The following is a 21,677-nucleotide window of genomic DNA, read 5'->3' as shown; positions in this document are numbered from 1 at the left end:
CTGCATCTTTGGCTCTATTGTAGTCATACTACTTTACAATGAACAAAGAACTCTTTCATATAGCATCACGCTTACAGCATATGTAAAACATAAAGGTGCCTGTGCCTCTAAACTTTACAATGAAACGTGGGGTCTTTAATAGAACCGTATTGCTCGGCGGGGTGAAAGCGATCTTGTGTCAAACTATGAAGTCCATCGTGGCCAATCCCAGATTTCGCAATGTCGCTACCAGCCAAACTGGATCTGGGGGTCGACCTCTTCGTTGTAAGGAGGCTTTTGGCCTCAGATTTATTTAAAGGGAGTATGTCGGAGAGTGATACCCCTAGTGTGTGACAAAAGGAACAAGAATGATAACGATATGAGGATAAATATACTGACTACGCTGATAAAGAGAAACGTGCCAACAAACGTTGAGCGCGGGTGATAACATGGACATGATGAAAGTGTTGGTTATTGAAAACCTTCAACCAATAAAGTTGCCACATGGCTAAAAGGTAACAGGAAGTGATGGCGAGAAGTTTGGAAAAGGAGACAGTAGAGCGAGAGCAAGTGAGATGCTTGAGGAATCGAAGAAGAGACGCAGCATGGTATGGGCCGTGGAATTGATCATCCCATAGGTTCATCCAAATCAGCCGTCGGTGAGGACAAAGGACTAGAAAATGATCCAAAGTATCATCGGCAACATGACAAAGTTGGCAGTGAAGGGAGTCGCTATGGTGTATACCATAATGTGCTAAACGAGTGGCGGTGGGGATGGTGTTGTGGATGATTCGATACCAGACATTGCGGGCAGAGTGTTCCATAGGTGACGACCAAAAGATCTTCCATGTCTTGCGTGGGATGGATGGTATGAGCGGTGTTGAAGGTTGACAAATTGATCGGTAGCGACGAGTCGTCCAAGACTTGAGATCAAAATAGGCATCCATGAAAGACGTAATAGGTGAGGCATCCATCCGTGTGGGTGAGAGAATGGATGAGGAAGGATATGGCTCAGCGGAGAAAAAGCGTTGGAAAAAGTGATGGAAGTGGATGTGTTGTTGGGATACGGCATGTAGGAGGGACTTGGCAAGGCACTTATGGCGAGTTTGTAATGGAATTCGGGTCATCGGTCTCCAAAGGATGAAGCCAGCAGACGGATTCAGATAAAAGATATCATGAACCTTGAGGTGACGAAAACGACTTTGCTTCAACTTGTGACCAGGGGAGTCATACCATATACAATTGAGAGGTAGCTGCAGGACAACGGATACATCAAAGGAAAGAGAACTAATATCCAAAGACATTAAATCCATAGCCTTGAAGAATAGCGACGAGACACTGTTGGTAACTTCACCTATGGACTTGCGGCAAGAAGACAAAAGCAAAGGAAATCGATGATCAGGCATGGATGGATGTGCATGGCGTAAATGATGGGCTAAGGCGAGTGTTGTGTAGTTCCAGTCTGATGAGGGATGAAAAAGAGGATCCAGCCAACGTAATTGGAGAGCACCTTGCTGTTTCTCAGGATCCAAAATACCAAGTCCTCCGAATTCCAATGGTTGACAAAGCTTTTGTAAGCTCACACGAGGAAACATCTTGTGCATTAAAAATCCACCCATACAGGCCCGTAGAGACCGAAAGAAAGATGAAGGAGCACCGACAAGCCTGAGCGTGTGCCATATTGTTGACAAGATCAGCATATTGAGTATGGTGGCTCTACCCCGAACAGACAATTGACGATCAGAAAAATCATGACATAGTGAACGCACAGAGGAAAGCAACTTATCCAGATAAACATCTAGCTGACGTTTAGATGAAGCTAAAGGATAGCCCAAATAAACCACTGCTGATGACCAAGTTCGATCGTGACATGTGGGGAATCCAGCCTGTTCCAAAGTCTGATTCCATTCTGGTTGTGGTTGACCGCTCAACGAAATGGCTTGAGATTTGTGTGCATTCAATTTGGCGTTTGAAGAAAGCTGATACCGGTTGAGATGGAGCTGAAGGCGTGCGAGATCTTGTGGATTGGAAAGAAAGACCATAATATCATCCGCATAAGCTTGACACTTGAGAGCTGGCAAAGAAGGCAATGGCATTGAGTCTTGTGGGGCAGTATTCAACTGGACACCTTGAAAGGAATCATCATCCATGATAGCACGGAGGAGAGGCTCAATTGCCAGGTTGAATAGGATGGGAGAAATCGGGTCGCCTTGTCGCAGACCACGTTGTTGCGTAAAAGCAGGTGAGAGATGCCCATTAATATTGATTCGAATGCGGGTAGAGAAGAACAAATTGTTGACAGCATTGATGAAATCATCCGGGATACCAAACTTGGAGAGAACTTGACGCAAATAAGATGGGTGAATCCGGTCGTAGGCTTTCTCCTGATCGAGAAGCAATGCTATAGAAGAGGACGAATCGTGACCATTTGCCTGCTCCATCGCTAACTTGGCCAACATACCGTTATCGGCTATGAATCGGTCTGGCATGAATCCGGTTTGAAATGGATTAATCAAGGAGCCCGCAGCTTGGACCAGACGCGCATTCAATAGCCGGGTAAAGATTTTTGCATCGGTGTTGATTAAAGAAATCGGGCGCCAATTACGCAGGGATTGGAGGTCTCCTTTCTTTGGCAACAAGGTGACACACGTGTCCTTCCATGAAGATGGGTATATGCCTTGCTGAAGAGCCATATTGAAAACCGCACAAGCAAGAGAATGATAACTAGGGTGCTTGAAAACCAAAAACCAAGTAGAGTAGGGAAGACCATCGGGTCCAGGGCTGCTCTGCTTTGGTGCTCTTTTAGCGCCATCTTGCAAATCGTCAATAGTAAAATCCATCATCAAATCATTCTGCCAACTGGATGATAAACATGGAAGAGTGCTGGAAACAAGCAAGGCATCCAAGGCATGGTCATCGATTGTTGTGGGCGTGTACAACTCTTGGTAAAAAGTGGTTGCGGCATCATGGAGGTCATTGATTTCTGAGCACGTGGCACCTGTAGATGGATGAACAAAAGAGGTGATCATACGGCTAGATTTCGCTTGAGTTGCATTCTTTTTTAAATACCCTGCTGCCTTCTCTCCTTTTTCACGCCATCGTTGACGAGCTTTCAAAGCTAAGATGTCGACCGTTTCTTGTTGTAGATTGCTGATTTGTTGCTCGACTCTTGGAAGAAACTGAGCAAGAACGTTGGGCGGTGGTTTGGAACGGAGGAGACGATTGCGCTTGGACATTAATGCTTTTAGTTGTTGTTGACGCCATTGAGTGCGCTGACGACCAAATTGTTGAGTGAAGCGACGCAAAGCCGATTTAAGGTGTTCCCAACGTTGTTGAAGAGAATCAATCGTGTCAAGAGTTGGCCATAAGTTGTTGAGCATCATTACAAGTTCTTGTCGAAATTCAGGAATATAGGAAAAATTGGGGTTGCCACGCCAATATCCTTTTCCAGTGCTTGGTGATCCAAGTTGAATGCGTGCGGAGAGGAGAGCATGATCGGTCCATGTTCTTGAGACAAATTCAACGTCCCCATGTAGGATAAAGCTATGAAAAGATCGTGAGGCGAAAATAAAATCCAATGTAGAATGAAAAGACACACCGGTACGATATGTTGGAAGAGATAAGGATGATGAAGTATCGGTGATGCAATCGACAAAGTTGAGCTGTAATTGTGAAACCCATCGATGAGAGATGCGATCACGTGTTGATTGTTGTTGATAGACGTTGAAGTTGAAGTCTCCAGTGATGATGAGCCGATCAGTATAGTGAGGATCAATCGATGTGAAAATCGGTGAATCCAAAAGTGCTGTGTAAAACAATCGACGTTGTGTTGTACTTGATGCTGGTGCATATAAGGTGAGTAGAAAGAATGATGCAAAAGTCTGATTGTGTGATGAGACTTTGGTGAAGATAAAACGTTTGTTGAAATCGCTGTTGTTGAGATCGATTGATATACGTTGAAATGATAAGTCGGAATCGAGTGATACGATGCCGCAGTGATGTGACCAAAGAGATTGTTGAGATCGAAATAGCATGTTGAATGTTGTTGTTGTGTCGTGATCGATGGCGTTGGTTTCTTGTAGAGTGATGATATGAGGTGATGAAGGATGTTGCCGGAGATATCGGATGAGAGAGTCCCTGGCTGATGTATTGGTGATTTTTCGTAAGCTGTTGCAATTGAGAGATGATAGATTCAGTATGTTGTCTTTAATCATGATTAAATTATTGATACGTAAGATTGGGGTCCTGATGCTGCTCAGGACCCAAAGCGTTACCATGTGCATTGTTCATAAGCCGTGATGTGTGTTGACCAGAAATCCATAGCCCTTGCATGTGTTCAATGAGCTTTGGGGCTTGCTCGAACATAAGGTGAATCATGAGACGTTGTTTTTCAATGGTGAATTTTGAGATGTCCTCTTTGGCAATATCAGAGGCGTGTAGGTGATCATACCAATGGCGGGGCACTTTGATAGACAGCTCCTTCGAAAGAACCTCTGGGTGGTCATCCACGTATTGGTCGAATGTGGTCAAAAATTGATCGGTTGCTTCTTCTAGTTCTTGATTCGGTTCATCCGTATCCATGCCGTCGGTATCCGAGGGCTCTTCACCTTCACTGTCAGCGGCATCTTGTTCGGCAAGATCATCCCAATCCACAGACTCGGTAGGCAAATCCTTGGCATGTTGAGAGGCTGGTGGTGATGATGTTGTGATACGTATAGGAGAAGCTGGTGGCACTTTGTCGGAAGGAGTAGGTGTGGTGTCCTTCTCAGGTGTCACAGGTAATGCATCATGTGTTGTAGCATTGGTGACAGGAGGTTGAGCACGAGTCTTTCTTTTCTTTTTTGTTGTGGCACCACGAACAGAATTGGAACGTGTTGGACACTCGGCAGCAATATGTCCATTTTCCCCACACGCATAACATGGTCGATGTTTTTGTGGGTTGTCGGGACACAGGCGTACATGGTGTCCTGGTTGATGACATCTGGCACAGTGTAGCTCCATTTCTTTCCAAGTAGCGTAGAAAAAATCATTGGTGTTACACCAGCTGATAGTGTGAGAGAGAGAGGACCACGAGGTTGAATCATCAGCTGTTGGTGTACGATCCAAAACAGCAAAACCTTCTCCCATAAACATTTGTGAACGTGTTTCACGATAGATCCCACAGTCGAGTACTCTTCCAAATGAGCGAAGACTCATTTTGAGGCCTTCCACAAGGGCAGGGATAGGCATTCGAGGGAGAGATGTCAGCCGAATACGCGCAATATCCACGTCAGAGCTCATAGCACGGCAAGGGATGATACGCATGCCATCGTCAAAAAGAACGCCTTGCTGGAGTGCTGTTTCAATCTCGGCTGCAGTAGCAAGATACAATTCAACAAGAACCCTAGGGCCTGTTTTATGGGTATCACCACCACAGTTGTTAGGATACGCCTTGCTGATCAAAGCCAATACATCATGCAACCGTTCGCCACGGCTGCTAACGTCAAAGAAAATGCTTGAAACCGAAGCTGGGGATCCACCACCACGAAACACATTGGTGTTTACAATGCGTTCAGCTTTTGTCGTATCCGAGTTAGACGTTACTGTCTTGGTCGTCACCTCATGGTGCATGAGCGATTCACGATTGCGACTTGCAACCTTTGCATAAGTCATTCGCAATGGGAGGGTTACAGGTGTTGTAGGGCCTGTTTCCTTATCAGGCAAATTGGTCGAATTCGGGGAAGACATGGGGGTGTCGACCTCTTCGACGACGACGACCAAAAAATATTTTTTGGGCTAGTTGCGACATTGAACGTGAAACTTTCACACAAGTTGCTGTTGGCCAAGCCGAGCCCATTGCTCTATTCAAAAACCCACGTTCGATTGTAAAGTTTGGAGATACAGGCACCTTTATGTTTGTAAGCGTGATGCTATATGAAGAGTGGTCTTCGTTCATTGTCAAGTAGGTGGACCCTGGCAGAGCAAAAGATGCAGAGGATCGTGTTGTGTAACACAGCTACTTTGCATGAATGAAAGGGTCAATGTATAATTACTTTATGGATCATCTAGGAACAGGCATGTATTGCTAGCTAACGGCCACCTTTATCCAATCATTATTATTGCGAGATCCACTGCATGGGAACGATGCCCCTGCTCTAGACATTCATTTCCATGATTAAAGTAGGTTGATCCGAGCTGATTTGACTAAGCTACAGTCAAAGAGAGATTACATCACTCTGGACATAGAGCATGCTCGATGTAGCTCAACCGATGTAATCTTGTGTGAGCGTAGCTCAACCAAATCAGCTCGGATCAACCTACTTTAAGCATGGAAATGAATGTCTAGAGCAGGAGCATCGTCCACCTACAATAGAATGCACAAAAGTTGGTAATGCACAAAAGTGGCTATTAGCTGCCAATGTATGACCTGAAAATGACGTTTGCGTACCTGTCATGCATCGTCCCTGAGGTCCTGACTTTTTAGCTCAGCTACACAAAGAGGTCCTTCTGCATCTTTGGCTCTCCAAGGTCTAGATACTTTACATTAAACAAAGACCACTTGTCATAGAGCATCACGCTTACAAACATAAAGGTGCCTGTATCTCCAAACTTTACAATCGAACGTGGGGTTTTGAATAGAGCAATGGGCTCGGCTTGGCCAACAGCAACTTGTGTGAAAGTTTCACGTTCAATGTCGCAACTAGCCCAAAAAATATTTTTTGGTCGTCGTCGTCGAAGAGGTCGACCCCCAGATCTTTTTTTTTTGTGTAAACGGTGTTTATTATGCGCCGCAGGTGCAACGCAAATGAAAAAAGCTATAAGAATGAAGTCCCTAGGACCAAAAGTAAAAGATAGGCTGGCACTCACGTGCCATCCACGCTTTCATCATCTAAATTAAGTCACCATATCATCCGTTTCACATTTTGTGGACGAAATGTCAGGCTGCTTGTCATTAGGTGGAGGGCATTGCTGGTTTGGTGGTGAGGTAGAAGTTGTAGCCGGAGCGCTACTGTTATCCGTTACAGGGATTGGGGTGAAGTTCAAAGGAGGTGAATGGGATGGAGAAAAGTTTCGTTGGCGTTTGCTATTGGTTCGATATGTAAAGCTTGCTGTGGTGGTATCTTGATTAAGGTTTGCTTGATCCGATGTAGTGGATTCAGGGGCAGGTGTCTTTCCTTGTTTAATAGGGCAATCTTTGCGAACATGGCCGAGTTCTTGGCAGAAGTGACAGCGTGGTTGAGGTTTTTGGGTACATTGAAGGCGAGTGTGTCCCGAGCAATGGCAGTAGCGACAATACAATGGCATCTTGGACCAGGTGGCGAACATACGAGATGGGTACGACCCATCATTGCGTGATACAGTAACAGAGTGGACTAGTTGTTGAGGTGGTACATGGAAAACGTTGTTTTTGGTTTCGTGTTTGGGATTGGTGTTGATGTAGGCGTAACCTTTGCCAGTGAAAAAATCTTGTTCGAGGTATATGCCGAGTTCAAGTAGTTGTCCAAAAGGTTTGAGAGCTGCAGGGATTGACGAGGAGAGAATTGATCTTGTATACAGAGGGATATGGGTGAGGTTAATTTTGACGACGTCCCATTCATCTGGGATGGGATGAGAGCCGAAAATTTTGGATCCATCATCAAGGGTTACAGGTTGTTGTATGAGTTTGTCAGCGATAGCTTGGGTTTCGAAGGCAACTTCAGCAATGGCATAGGATCGAGTGCGATGCACGACTATACCATGTGCACCTTGTTTTAATGGTGATTGTCCAACAGCTCGCCGGAATTCGGTGTCTGTTATTTGTAAACGGGATATATCAAAAAGTAGAGAATGGGGATTTTCGGCACGTCTCCATACTTGGCGACTATGCTTACTTTGCGAGAAGAGAACTACAGGTTCCCGATGGATGGTGGCGAGGGAGGCGTACGATATGGGTTTATCGTGGGATGGTTTCCCATCCACTGATTTTTTAGGTTTACGGGGAAGAGCCATGTCGACCCCCAGATCCAGTTTGGCTGGTGGCGACATTGCGAAATCTGGGATTGGCCACCATGGACTTCATTGTTTGACACAAGATCGCTTTCACCCCGCCGAGCAACATGGTTCTATTAAAGACCCCACGTTTGATTGTAAAGTTTAGAGATAGAGACACCTTTATGTTTTCCATATGCTGTAAGCGTGATGGGGTTGCTTTTCCCTAGTGGATGGTGTCGGCTGCATTAACGGAAAGATGAAGAGCTGAGTGAAATGGCACGTGGTGGGTTACACAAGCACGTCCTTGACAGGTTGCTGCACACATGGATGATCATGATGATTGCCTTTTGTGAAGGTACGTAAGTGAAACAACATCGAACCATGAAGGTGTGTCAAGGTATATGTACGACAATAATGGTTCCATATCACATTTGCATGTGGGAGAAGGTCGAGCTGCATAAACCAATTTGTATATGTAAAAAGATGCATATACATATTGAATGAGTCACTCATCCTGAAACTCAATGGAGGGATCTCTTCACTTTTTCTCTTCTCAAGGCCATCCCACTCCTCATTATGTATTGTATCACAAAAGCCATATACTTCTTGCATGACCGATAACCGGACCACCTTTATTATTCCATCTTCGAACCAACAGTATGTAATCCACAAGCTAGCAACCTCCAACAAGCGTGTAATAAATAAACAATGCTTTATTTCATCTAGCTACCTTGCTACTGTACATTGCCACCACCATCGTCGTAGTCGTCCTCCGTCATCATTCCTACTCGTACTCGTCACCAGTCCTCAATCTCATCCGTCACACCAACATCCAATTTGAATCTCGTTGACGTTATGATTGTCATTGTTGTAGATGGGGTGATCATCATAATCGTCGTCTCTACAAATAAGAAAGCAGGCAAGTTGGACCATCTGGTACCGGAATGATGGCGATTTGGTATACCGTTAGGCGATCCTCTCAAAGGAGGAAAGCAAATCAGAAGGAATTCACAAACCAAATCACCACCATACGAGCAACGTCGGGCGCTCCCTTGTTCTTGAGAAGGCACTGGACGAATCACGCAAGGCCAGTTCGATCCATGGCAAGGAAGGACTCACTTACGTAGAGTCCAGGCTCATAGTTGTCCTCATTCATCCTCTCCAAAGAAAGAATGATCCCCAATCCTTCCAATCATTTTCCCACCTCATGAAAAGAAATCCTCAAGGGAAAGAACGAGCCTATCACGGGAAGAGCGTGTTGTTTTGCACTGATGTCAACACATTCACGGCCGGGGCGACTACAAGCTGTTGCAAATCCCCTTTTACCTCAACACGGTGACCATGCTCTTCCAAAGATCCATCGTCATCGACCCATCAACTCAAACGCAGGCCTATAGAGCCCTGGATGCGTTCCAAGAAGCTTTTCCAGCACACTTGGCTAGTGCAGAGCGATGCGACCACTTGATACAGGCTGGGACTTGAACCCAAAGAGATGATGATGATGCCCCAAGCTGCATTGCCTGACCAAAGAAACCTATTCAATTCATTATTAGCACACACACAATAAACACCCTTTTTATTGTTGTTTCATTGTACTTGCCTTTTCCATATACACAAAGACCCGTTGTTGTTGGTTACTGGAAGCTGAAAACGATGGTGTGGTAGTATAGTTGAGCCGAAACAAAACGCCAAACCAGCCGTCTTGAAACCAAACTTGCCCTCTATACAAGCTGGCGCGTCAATGGAACCAATTCGGCTGCAACATTGGGCTCTGAATGTACCTGTTGACACCAAGCGTAGAGCGGGAATAGCAACGAGCAAAAGGAAGCAACAATATCGCCATGGCAACAACCAACCACCAACCACGCTCATTCCTCAGCACTTGGACACACTCACTCCCTGACAATGCATGTTCATTCAATACCTCACAGCCAACGAGAGCACTTTTTTATAATACATTACCTTGATCGGGATGACATGCATTGGATAAAAGCAGAGGAGGGAGAAAAAGAAGAGAAGCGTTGTCTCAAGTCGTGGAGCTGCTGTCCCCCGAGTTTAAATCCCCTATTGCTATTACACTGAGGCCACTCAATTACCCAATACCCACCATCCACCCAAACACACAACCCACCCATCATCATCAGCACCCTCACGATAGACAATAGGCACGCGTAAATAAAATAAATGATCCTCACGTATAGCAAAAGGGTGTGTGTCATTTTACACTTTACATGATAATGATGATCCTACAACACCCATTGTTGCCATACTACCATGTCACCTCGAATCAAGAAAGATCAATTATGGGAATGATGGGCTGGAGCAGGACAATCGATTGTATGCATTGTATTGGACAACAAAAGGTGAATGGGAGGAATGGGCTATTAGCTGGCAGTTTACAAAAAAACTTTGCAAAATGATGTTTTGTGTTTGAGCGTAACTCAACCAAATCCTCTCGGATCAAGAAAGTTGAATGATGGAAATGATGGGCTGGAGCAGGAGAATCGTTCACATGCATTGGATTGGCAAACAAAGATGATTGGGAGGAATGGGCTATCAAGTTGAGCATTTTTCAGTCAAATCCTCTCGGATCAAGAAACTTGAAAGATGGAGTTGACGTGCTGGTGCAGGAGAATCGTTCACGTGTGGTGGATTGAGCAACAGCAGGGAATGGGAGGAAGATTCTATTAGTTGGCAGTGTTGGGTTAATGCGCTATGTTGCTGCCGTGGGCATTGTTCCAGGCCAGCTTATTAAAGAGGTAGTGTCTTATTGTAATATGGAAGGTAAAGAATTACATGTTCTTGTAAATATGAATACTACGAGATTGTATATTCCTTTACCAATCACCTGCTCACCCATATTGCAAATCTCACACAACAATATTACCTACAAAGCTGACATGTAGTAGGATGATTGTTAGGATGGTGTGCTAGACCATAGTAGTAGTCCTTGCTTTTTCAATGGATCACAGCTACTCTTTATTATTCGATTACTGTATCAGGTACATTGTGCGATATTGCATGGTTATACAAGGGGGATAAATCATGATGCAGGTGCAGCGTTAAGTCTTGTATGCGAAGGCGTCCTGATTAAGGATGACAAGCTATGAGGATGGCACTAGCCTATGGCACGCGATAAACACTTTACATTTCAAAAGAAGAAGAAAGCCATTTGCAAGAAAAAGAAAAAAAAGAACATGATGGATATTTATTACAGGATGTTGTTTTAGATCATGAGATCATTGATGTCTTTCTGGACAAAGAGCTCGGTACCCTTTGATGGGATGCCATCGCAAATGACATAAAGGAAACCTGATCCAGGAGGGAAGATGTTTGCATTTGGAGGAGCTTCGACGGTGACAGTTTGCAAATCATCCGAGATGGTGTGCTTGAGGTAGACATAACGTTGTGACATATGCATTGAATGGGTGCTGAAACCAGGACGCAAGTAGCCAACCTTGATTTCAGGTTCACTACCGGGCTTGACGAGATCACCAAGATTAAGTAAGATATCGAATGATTGGCCATATTCAACGACACGTGGTACATGTGAAATGAGAGGGCGAGTGTTGCTCTTGAACAAGTAAGGTGGCGAGTAATATTCGACACGGAATTCAGTGGGGTATTCAGCAAGGATGTCAGGTGGTGAAACGTTGTTGGAACCTGCAATCCATACACGGCCATCGGGTAAGGTCAATGCGACCGAATGATACATGCGTGCGATATCAGTATCAGCCAAACCCTGCATCCAGCGGTCACCAAGCTTCTTGTCGGGTTGATAGATGAGTGGATCAAAAGTGGGATCATGATTGCGGCCATTATAACCAGCCCAGCCACGTTGGCAACCATTCACCCAAAAGACGTTTCCATCGGGAAGAATGACACCATCAGGCATCAAACGCTTGTGTACAAAAGTATCCATTTCCCATTTGGGTTCTTCGTCGCCAAGGTTGATACGTCCACAAGTATCATCAGCAACAGCGTTGTTCTTCATGCGATCTGAACCACCACAGATAAGGATTTCAACATTGTAATCGTTTGCAGGATCGAGAGGAAGCATCACAGCACCACCAGTGAGGGGGTATGAACGTGCAACACCGGGGATGTCAGGAAGTCTCTTTACAATCTCGTGCTTTTTATAGTCGTAAATGATGGATTGCTTGTTGGCGAAGATGAAGAGGTTGCCATCTGGTAGTACAAATACAAATGGATATCTATGAGCGATGTTAGTCATCTCATGGTGATTTGAATGATGCTGTTAATCTTTCACTTACAAATTATAAGGCATGGTCTCGTTCAAGAAAGGGAAATCAAAGGAACCCTCGGGTTTAGGTGGCCAAAATTCATAGGATGGTACATTGATCTCATCACGATTGACAGCGGCGCCCTTTGTAGATCCACCAAGGATGAAAATGTCACCTTCAGGTAATGTTTCCACAGTGGGATACCATCGATTGAACTCCATGCGTCCAGTAGAAAACTCAGACCACTCGCAAGTATCATTCATACATGGATTATAGTGTCGAATTGATTGCCATCCAGGGTCTGCTTTCCATGTACGACCAACACGTTCACCGCCACCAGTGCTGATAAATGTGCCGTTTCCAAGGAAACTACCACCGGAGCAGAATGTGTTGGTGTCAAGGTGTAACATGCGGTATTCGTCGGTGTCGAGATCGTATTCGACTGAAAATGCACTTTGGCCAGTGTCAAATTGTGCCTCGTTCCATTCGGCTATAAACACCCCCCCAAACGTCAGTAATCATTGATATGTATAACTTTGTATCTATGAATTACCTTTATCGATAACGAGAATCTTCTTTTCACTATGTTTGTTGTCAATGAGTGATTCATGCTTAAATAAACATTCATTCTTTGATAGCTTACTTTAGCAAAACGGCATGCATAGCAGCAACACCAGTGCGACCGATTTGTTCCATTTTGCCGGTCTTTGCATATTGAGAGACGAATTGCTGTGATTGAGACCAATGGAAGGGTGAAGTGTTCTCCTGGGCCTGAATTGCCGCTACCAAGAAGGGAGCAATAGCGAGCCAATGAAGTGATCTCATTGTTGGTTGGTGGGGTTGGTTGTCGATGTAGAGATCACAGAGAGGTCGTTTTGTTCGTCAAGTGAAAAGGAACGAGTCGAGGTGGAACAAGAGGGATAATTTATATGAAGAAAGAATATAAAGAAAGGCGAGATGTGTGGAGTGGTGTGATTTTTCGTTTCCATTTACTACGCCCGCCCTGGGAGACACACATCCAACAAGACCACTTATTTTTAGATACTTGCTGTGCTTAGCCCATATCACTCATCCATGATATCAACAAGGGCGCAGCTTCCTCTTATTCAATTACCCATATGTACCAAAACGAACGATTATGGATCTCTATGTGTTACTGGTCCTGGTGAATGTATACATACAATCAATGCCCTTTGTTTTTGTTTCCTTTCCAAGGAGTAAGCTGCTTCCAAATTAAGATCAGGTTTGGCAAATCAACACGCCAGTTTTTTCATCTTTTGTCATGTTCCCCCCGCATACAACGCTGTTGCATGATTAGCCTATAAAGCTCATGCATGAATCATCAACAAGATACGATATCAGCTTACTGGATTTTGACATTGGATATGAAACCTACTACTACCACTACTACTGCTATACATAAAACTTGGTGGAAGACAAAAATTAAAAAGACGACAATTCCACTATTAGAAACTTGGTCTCGACAAGCCCTTCCCCCCGATGACTCAAAATCATCGGATGGCATCATTCATTCTATACATAAAACCCTTGTTTCAACCCATAGGTGACACTTGCACATGACACATAAAGCAAGAAAGAGTGTTCTTCCTCCTTTTGAGTGATGGAATAATATCGGATGACCAAGAGATATATAAAGCATCATCACCCACAACCCAAAGATCAGGATTTGGTCGATAGGATTTCCGACCCACTGCCGAATCATTGATCCGAATATGTACTGGTCCTATTTGCTCATGCTTAGAGGATGTGCCGCGGTGATGCTGTTACATTCTTCAAAGCACAGCTTTTGGAATGGTGTACAGTCATCAAGTTGTGTGTTACCCCACTACTATTAATTCTATATGATCAGGTCAACCAATCTTTGTTTATTGCTGGATATGATTCCAACGTGGTCTAGAGTAATGATAATGATAATGATACAGTGATATAAGGATGTGAGAGATAATACAACATGTTTTATTGGGCTCGGGACAAGATGTTCCACTTTTCCCCTTGTCTCTCTGTGAATGGGATTGTGTGTGTGAGTGTGAGTGTGTGTATAGGGACGTGTGTGTGTTGTGTGTGAGAGTTGTGCGATCAATAACGTAAATCAACCTCATGCATATCTTCTTCACGAACTCGTGCCAAAGAGGGTGGTTGAGACGCGGCCGAGCGCGTCGAAGAATTGGAAGGATGACGACCCAAAGCAGCTACCTGAGGATCTTCAATAGCTCCATGACCGGCACCAACAGCCATACCAGCTGGTTCTTGTTGTGATGTTGTTGATCGTCCTTGTGAACGCATACTACGCATACTACGCAATGATGTAGAACGTGGCAATTTGGCTACCACCGATGCAACAACACCCATGAAGCTCTGTGGACGCCAACGTGTATCAGGACCAGGCTCATCCGAGTATTCATTGGAAGAGGACGCAGCAGCATTGTTGCGACGACGTTTGTTGGCCACCAATAAACCTGCAAGACCAATAGCAGCGACACAGCCAATACCTACACCAAGACCGATACCAAGCGATTTGTTGGCCATGCTACCTTGTACAGCTTGTGTTTCACTAACACGGTTTGTTGGACTGTTGGTGGATTGATCCGAATTGTCGGGTTGACCATTGTTGTCAGCGGATGGAGCATTGTTGGCGTCATTGTCAGTAGAGGATGATGCACCATTGTCGTCGCCATTGGCACCATTATCAGCTGAACCATCAACATCATCACCGCCATCGATATCGCCATTGCTGGTATCATCGCCAGTGGTATCATTGTTACTACTGCCATCAGAAGAAGAAGCAGCACCAGAGTCACCATTGGTAGCATCACCAGAAGTGGTGCCATCTGAATTCGTGTCACTGTCGCCATCACCACCATCGCCATTCGTAGCGCTTCCATCGGTAGAGCTGCCATCGCCATTCGAAGCTGAATTGGGATCTTCGATAGAGCCTGTAGGAGATGACGTTGCTCCAGTCTCGGTGAATGCACTTATATCGTCGTCATCGCTACTCGTTGTCGTTGGGGAAGAGGCAGGCGAACGATCAGCACTGCCATGCTTCTTGTCATCGTCGTGGTCGTGGTGCGATGAAGATGAGCCATGGTGTGAGGTAGGTGTGGGTGACTTTGTCGAGTGAGAAGAGGTTTTAGTTGCTGTTTTATGCTTTGTTGTTGTAGTCGTTGTTGTTGTTTTATGTTTGCTATGGCTACCATGGTTTCCTCCTCCTGCCGCTGCTGCTCCTGACGATGGCGTTGGAGTTGCATCAGCCGGAACAAAGACGACAGTGGGCGTGCACGTTACTTGTTTGTGGACATACTCGGTGTGGTGAACATGATCGGTTACTGTTTTCGTCGCACAAGCCAAGGTTGTAGCTTTGTGACCTGATGCACTCGATGTCGTTGTTGATTCTTTACGTGCAAAAAGGAAACGGAAAGCGTTGGATTCTGTAAATGTACATTAGAATACCTTGATGTCGATAATAAATGTCGTTGTTGTGATTCACTTACGGGTAGCATCATCTTGTACGGCATCAGCAGCCACTAGAATAGCACACAATTGGATGAATATTTATTATTGCAGTATTTAGACTTTGATAAATGTCCCGACTTACCAAGTGAGATCCGAGCAATGATCGCAACAAATAACAGAAATAAAGACTGACTCGATAGGCGCATCAAAAAAACGCATCAAAAAAAGAAAGGAAAAAAGTCGGTATAAAGGAAGGGACGGGGATGTATGTAGGTGTGAGTGTGAGTGTGAGCGAGTGCTGTGTGTGCGTACGAAGGGAAGGAGAGAAAGAAAGAAGGGAAAAAAAGAGAGGAAGAGAACGAGGGAACGAGAACAAGAAAAGGAAGAGGAAAACGGGTAATTCAACTCAAGGGGGAAAAAGTGGAGTGGAATCTTTCATGTTCTGTACGACATTGTATCCCTTCCCTCTAATTATAGTGATCGCACGCTTGTAAAAATTAGTGTATTTGTACGCAGGTAACATCCTGCTTAACCAACAACCACATATTCCTTATGTTCTGTTGTTCGAAATGTTGATGTTTGAAAAGCAAAAGGGGGTCAAAACATCAAGAAACAAAGGTAGAAATTATTATCGTGTATATTTGAATGTCTGTGTGTGTGTGCTACCAGTCAACCAGTGGATTGCCGCCTAATGCAAGCACCTCACTTTCACAAAAATGGTGGTGCTGCACACGCACAGCTGTCAAATTAGCCTCGTCATCTTCTCCTTGTTCTCGGAGCGATAAAAGAAAGTTTTCAACTTGCGAAATCATCCACAATTTGACGGGTAAACATCATCATCATTATCATCATCTTTTAGGAAAACGCGTTTGATTGTTTGCTATAGTAATATCAAAGGTCTAGGTCGTTCAGTGAGGGTAGTACGCTTGCAAATGCGTCGGTGTGTAAGGAAGATCCACTCAGCCCAGGCGTACCTGTTATAGCATTCTTTCTCAGTAGATGTGGATCCAGGAACAAACTGGGAAAGGTCTCAATTTTCTAGCTACGTCTACTCGTCATGCGAGAACAAGTTTTTTTTTCATTAAACGAGACCCTGTCTCCGCTCTTGTTGCGGCACATTGCTCTCCAACACCGGTATCGATGCCGATGATGTGCGTACAACCACAATCATCTATCTCAATTTTACGATCTACGCCTTACATCTTATCCAAACCACGTGTATCTATTACTCATCATCCTTACTTTCTTGACATTCCTCATTGACTTATTATGTAACAGGTCGAACAAGCGCATAATCAGGTCCACTGGATGATGATGAAAATCATGGCGTGATTATAATAAGCACAATGTGCGTCAACATGGTCATTGTTGGAATGAAGAAAAGATGCTCTTTATTGTCCAAAGTAACCAATCCCCATTGTCTTTTATCCTTTGGTTGTGTGTGTATGCGTGTGTGCGTGTATATTAGATCCTGGCACAACAACGTTGCACGACATTGAACGATCAATTACCCTTGAGTACTTTCTATCCCACTTGTAATGATTGCGCTAAAGTATAGAAGCAACAACAAATCGACTCGATTGAAAGTTGTCACAACCTGTAATAGATGGCAAGGAGGTATCTTTCATTGTGGTTGTTGATATTAACATGCATGACACGTGCGGACCAAATAACCTTGTCGGTGTAGAAAATGATGATATGTGTTCTTTGTTGGGTATATCCCGCTTCTTTTGAGTACAAAGAAAAAAGAGACGCTATGTAAAAAATGAACTAAAGAGTAAGATAAGAATATTGAGTATCCCGCCGCACAAGATGGAACAACCGGAGAGTGGAGAAAGCGAAGGGTAAAAGAGAAAGAGAGAGAGAGAGGAAGAGAGAGAGAGAGAGGAAAAGAGAAAGAGAAGGGAAAAAGGAAGGAGATGGCTAAAAAGTAAGGAGTGGGCAGGGAAGAAGAACAAAAAAAAAATAGAAATGGTGAGCGTGTGTAAATGTGATATGTGGTGTATGTGTGTGTGAGTGTGTGTGATTGTTGTTGCGTTGGTTGAACATGGTGTGTGAGTGAGAGTCTGTATATACGAGAGGATGGATGACGATCTTAAAACAATCCACAGCAAGAAGACGATTGAGCAGGAGGATCTTCGACATGGATGGGAGGCTGTCTGTTCCTATTGGCAGGTAGACTATATTGCTTGCGATCCACCAGCACTCGTGTCAAGTCCAAAAAGATATCTTCAATGGTTCCTGATAACAAGAAAATGAATATCCCTCCTTTTCCTTATATGATCTACCTCCTCCCTTCCAATCTCACTTACCATCATCCTCCTTAGCCGATACTTCGTACAGCGGGGTCTCAGGACCAAGTACACGCGTGACATATTCCCGTGCCTGATCTTCTGGTACTTCTCTACGTGATGCAAGATCCAACTTGTTTGCCACCACAATGATCACCAATTCGTCAGTCATATTTCTCTTGAGCTCTATGTTAAACCAAACCCACGTCTCGATAAGTCTTTTATGCAAAATGATGTCTCATTGTTCCCATACCTTCAATCCATGAATGTAATTCAACAAAACTTTCTTGAGATGTGATATCATACACCAACAAAGCGGCCTGTGCACCTCGATAATACATTGGAGCCATAGCCCGGAAACGTTCTATCATTTGCGTCCAGTGAAACAAAGAAGGAACGCGTTGTTTGTCATTCATCCACTTCCAACTTGACATTTGTATAGATATACATACCTTGTCCAGCTGTATCCCAGATCTGTAACCGTACTTTGCAATTGTCTACGTTACTGCAAGCAGTAAATGGTGAGGTTAGAAACGGTGTTGTAGCATTCTCCAGCACATGAATAAAAGGGATGGACTTACAGCTTCTTGGTCATGAATGAGGCTCCAATGGTGGATGTTGAGTTGGGTGAAAAGGTCTTTGATATATAACGAACAACGAGAGAGGTCTTGCCAACACCTAAACAAGGGAGTCCATTTCAGCCATTGCAAGTGGGGAAAGCGACAATGTCAGTGTTGGTAGAGTTACCTTGGCTGCCTAGGATAACGACCTTGGCTTCTATTGTTGATGCCCATGATCCATACATTGTTCAGTGGCAAGAGGAGAGAGATGGCGGGAGACGCTTTTGGGGGGTGAAAGGAGGAAAAGAAGAAGAAAGATAAAACTGTGTTGCGGTATTCCCTTTCTTCCCTGTTTTGCATGACAGCGAAATAGCCCTAACAACGACCCGTTGCCAATGACTCACATGTATAATACTACTGCTGCTACGGATATTATAAAGTTGATATGTATATACTTTAATGGGACACATGGATTGTTTTTCTTTGTCTCTCTCCTTTGATAAGATACTACTGTATTATTAGGGTGATGATACTAATACGGTGAAGGTGGGTGGATGAGTGAGTCATGGGAATGAACATTGGCTGAAAAAGGAGAAAAGGGAGCTTCAAGTCTTGATCTCTTGTGAGGAGGATGCCATGGCTTGTTGCTCTTGCTCTTTTCGTTGCCTATATCGCAATACAACAGGACTTGGGGTACTGATACGCCAAGAGTGTTCGCCTTGTTTCAATCCTGCGCGCAGCTCTCGCAGCACATGCTCGAAACCATCATCATCTGGTTTATGCAAACCACTTGGCGATGTGAGATTAAATGATCTTGGTGTCAAAGGCGATTGTTGATGAGGATCTCCAGCACTGCTAACACTGCTCAATGATGTTGATCGAGAAAGTGACGATGATGCAAATGTGGATTGACTATCGCGACTGGAGCAAGAGGAGGAAACATGTGGTCTACGCTTGAGCTGTTGTGTAAATACGCACAACATGTAACACGTGAGCACAAGATTTGATAATATGCACATAACCTTCCCCCAAAAAATAAGTTTAATAAATAAAAGAAATAACCCACCTGCATCTCTTGTTGCTTTTGTCTTCGTAACGCGCGTTCCCGAGCTTCGTGAATCTCCACTTGTGCTTTCTATTACATCATGTACCCATCAATGCTTGCTTCTTTAACCTATCACAACAATAACAATACATACCGCAAATGATGCCGAGAATGATTGGATGATGTCAAAGAACTCCTCAGATTTGATGGTTGCAGGGTCCTCGCCATAATAAGTGATAAGATCTTTAAGCTTGTCATCAATGTCCCGTGTCATTTGTTTAAGATTGTCGACAATGGGTTCCGCTTCAATCAAGAATTCATCCATTGCTTCGGCAAACCGATCAATTTGGTGCACTGATGTACGCCGACGTCGATGCAGACTCAGCTCTTCCTTGATGTGGGAAATGTTTGCATTCAGTGCATTGACAGATGCAAAAATGATGGGCGGTGACACTGCATCCATCCAATCCCAATTAGCAACTTGCAGCATGAGCGACATAAATAGGTCAAGTGCCACTTACTTTTTGCGGCTTGCTCCAAATGAACAATATCTTCACGAAAGTTGACTACTTCATCCCCACTCTTGGCCAAAAAGTGGACCAGGTAATGCAACAAGGTAGGCATGTTGCTCACACCTTCACCTTCGGCACGGGTATCTCGCATCTTGAGTAAAGCATCCAATCGAAAACCATAAGCATTGCCACGAATCGTTTGCCCATTCAAATAGTTGCCAATAGCGAGCACAGTCTAAGATCATAGGTGTGAGGAGGAGTGAGACCCCACATCAATAGGATGAATAACATACCTTTAGCACTTGTTTGAAGCGGGTGCTCTCTTTAAGTTCACAGATGGCATCTTGCAGTACGTCCAATTGCTTAAAGACAACGTTTAAGTTTATACATGCATATAGCTAAAAACAGCCCCCTCCCCCCTCCTTGTTGAGAAGGAAAATCCCCATCTTACCGGAATGATTTCTTCCAATTCTTGCTTGAAGCGTCGTCTGAAAATCATGCAGCTGACACGATCTGCCAGTCGGGGAATATACATAATCTGCATATTTAGTGGTATTCAGGTCCAGATTAGAAACATGGCCAATTTAAACAAGATTCAGGTACAATGCTTTGCTTACCGCACGGAAATAACGCTCTGCGTCTCCCAATGCATCCACATCACCCTCGAAATCCTTGACAATCTCAATCTATATTTATAAATAAAGTTAATCCATCGATCCATCTTGTGTAGTAGCAGGTGATTAGTATACCTCTTCCTTGTTGGGGATGTATTGGCGGATGGCCATCAAATTGTCGACCGATAACCGATGATCATCAATGTTCCAAATAGCGTCACGGATTTCAGGGTAGGTCAACTTGATCCTTGCCAACATGATGGCTACATCATAAAAAGTAATGGCTTATAAGCATCGTACATAGGCATAACCAATCATACCCTTACCAATGTTGTTGGCACGATTGAATTCGAGCAATGTGATAGCCTTGCGCTTTGTTTCCACAGGATTGGGTGCATTGGTTGCATTGTTACCGGTTGCTATGTTCATTCATCAATGATGCCATCCACGTTCATTGTTGATGTTACACACTCACACTCACACCCACACACACTTACCTTTTCGAGACTTTTTAAACAATCGTTCCAATTCACCTGTATCCAATTGCACATTGTTTTCGGATGGACGCTTCGATCGTTGTGGTGCAGCTGACCATTCACCATCCTCCTCCTCGGTTTCACTACAGCTGCTCATCAAAGGGGAATCCAGTGCATTGTTGAAATCAGGCGAGTGAATCTCATTCCACACCGTATGTTGAATACGTTCGGCGGGTAGTTTGGACCAAAAGAACTGCTTCATGGTGATTTGGTGTGGTTTGGCCCAAGCGTCAATAAGTCCGTTGCTGCTGAAATTACATGAGGATGTTGGTGATGTTGGTGATGTTGTGGATACGCTATTCTCCTGCAAAGATTTGAGAGATGTAAAGCACAAATTGAGAGCCAAAGGATGAAGATACTTGGATGCACGTGCACTTTGACGTCGATTTGTAGGGTTGGGTCTTCGCACTGCTGTTTGGGGAAGACACATTTGTTGTTGCTGAAATGACATTGGTGGCGGTGGTGGAGGTGGAGG

At 44.3% G+C, this 21,677-nt stretch overlaps 6 protein-coding genes across 6 annotated transcripts; all 6 read right to left on the bottom strand.

Moving 5' to 3' along the window:
• Positions 1 to 377: 377 nt before the first annotated feature.
• O0I10_012843 (uncharacterized protein) lies at positions 378 to 5,706 on the bottom strand (the record flags this gene model as incomplete). The annotated part of the gene is made up of 2 exons (XM_058492730.1): positions 378 to 4,146; positions 4,211 to 5,706. 2 exons carry the CDS (start codon positions 5,704 to 5,706, stop codon positions 378 to 380), a joined length of 5,265 nt encoding a protein of 1,754 aa, XP_058336509.1.
• Positions 5,707 to 6,852: 1,146 nt separating this feature from the next.
• O0I10_012842 (uncharacterized protein) lies at positions 6,853 to 7,947 on the bottom strand (the record flags this gene model as incomplete). Its single annotated transcript, XM_058492729.1, has 1 exon — positions 6,853 to 7,947. One exon carries the CDS (start codon positions 7,945 to 7,947, stop codon positions 6,853 to 6,855), a length of 1,095 nt encoding a protein of 364 aa, XP_058336508.1.
• Positions 7,948 to 11,155: 3,208 nt separating this feature from the next.
• O0I10_012841 (uncharacterized protein) lies at positions 11,156 to 12,998 on the bottom strand (the record flags this gene model as incomplete). Its single annotated transcript, XM_058492728.1, has 4 exons — positions 11,156 to 12,143; positions 12,204 to 12,663; positions 12,727 to 12,755; positions 12,817 to 12,998. 4 exons carry the CDS (start codon positions 12,996 to 12,998, stop codon positions 11,156 to 11,158), a joined length of 1,659 nt encoding a protein of 552 aa, XP_058336507.1.
• Positions 12,999 to 14,270: 1,272 nt separating this feature from the next.
• Positions 14,271 to 15,850, bottom strand: O0I10_012840 (uncharacterized protein; the record flags this gene model as incomplete). The annotated part of the gene is made up of 3 exons (XM_058492727.1): positions 14,271 to 15,619; positions 15,683 to 15,715; positions 15,787 to 15,850. The coding sequence occupies 3 exons, from the start codon at positions 15,848 to 15,850 to the stop codon at positions 14,271 to 14,273; spliced, it is 1,446 nt and encodes a 481-aa protein (XP_058336506.1).
• Positions 15,851 to 17,739: 1,889 nt separating this feature from the next.
• O0I10_012839 (uncharacterized protein) lies at positions 17,740 to 18,740 on the bottom strand (the record flags this gene model as incomplete). Its single annotated transcript, XM_058492726.1, has 6 exons — positions 17,740 to 17,885; positions 17,957 to 18,121; positions 18,189 to 18,299; positions 18,388 to 18,440; positions 18,517 to 18,613; positions 18,683 to 18,740. The coding sequence occupies 6 exons, from the start codon at positions 18,738 to 18,740 to the stop codon at positions 17,740 to 17,742; spliced, it is 630 nt and encodes a 209-aa protein (XP_058336505.1).
• Positions 18,741 to 19,100: 360 nt separating this feature from the next.
• Positions 19,101 to 21,677, bottom strand: O0I10_012838 (uncharacterized protein; the record flags this gene model as incomplete). The annotated part of the gene is made up of 10 exons (XM_058492725.1): positions 19,101 to 19,454; positions 19,562 to 19,630; positions 19,695 to 19,993; positions 20,062 to 20,287; positions 20,346 to 20,414; positions 20,504 to 20,590; positions 20,670 to 20,738; positions 20,802 to 20,929; positions 20,993 to 21,085; positions 21,164 to 21,677. Coding segments are annotated over 10 exons (1,908 nt in total), but the record flags the coding sequence as incomplete, so codon positions are not given.

This window comes from Lichtheimia ornata, assembly GCF_029851405.1.
Source record: "Lichtheimia ornata isolate CBS 291.66 chromosome Unknown scaffold00166, whole genome shotgun sequence".
NCBI classification, from domain to species: Eukaryota; Fungi; Mucoromycota; class Mucoromycetes; order Mucorales; family Lichtheimiaceae; genus Lichtheimia; species Lichtheimia ornata.
The sequence above is the reverse complement of the archived record's forward strand: the minus strand, read 5'-3'. Positions and strand labels throughout refer to the sequence as shown.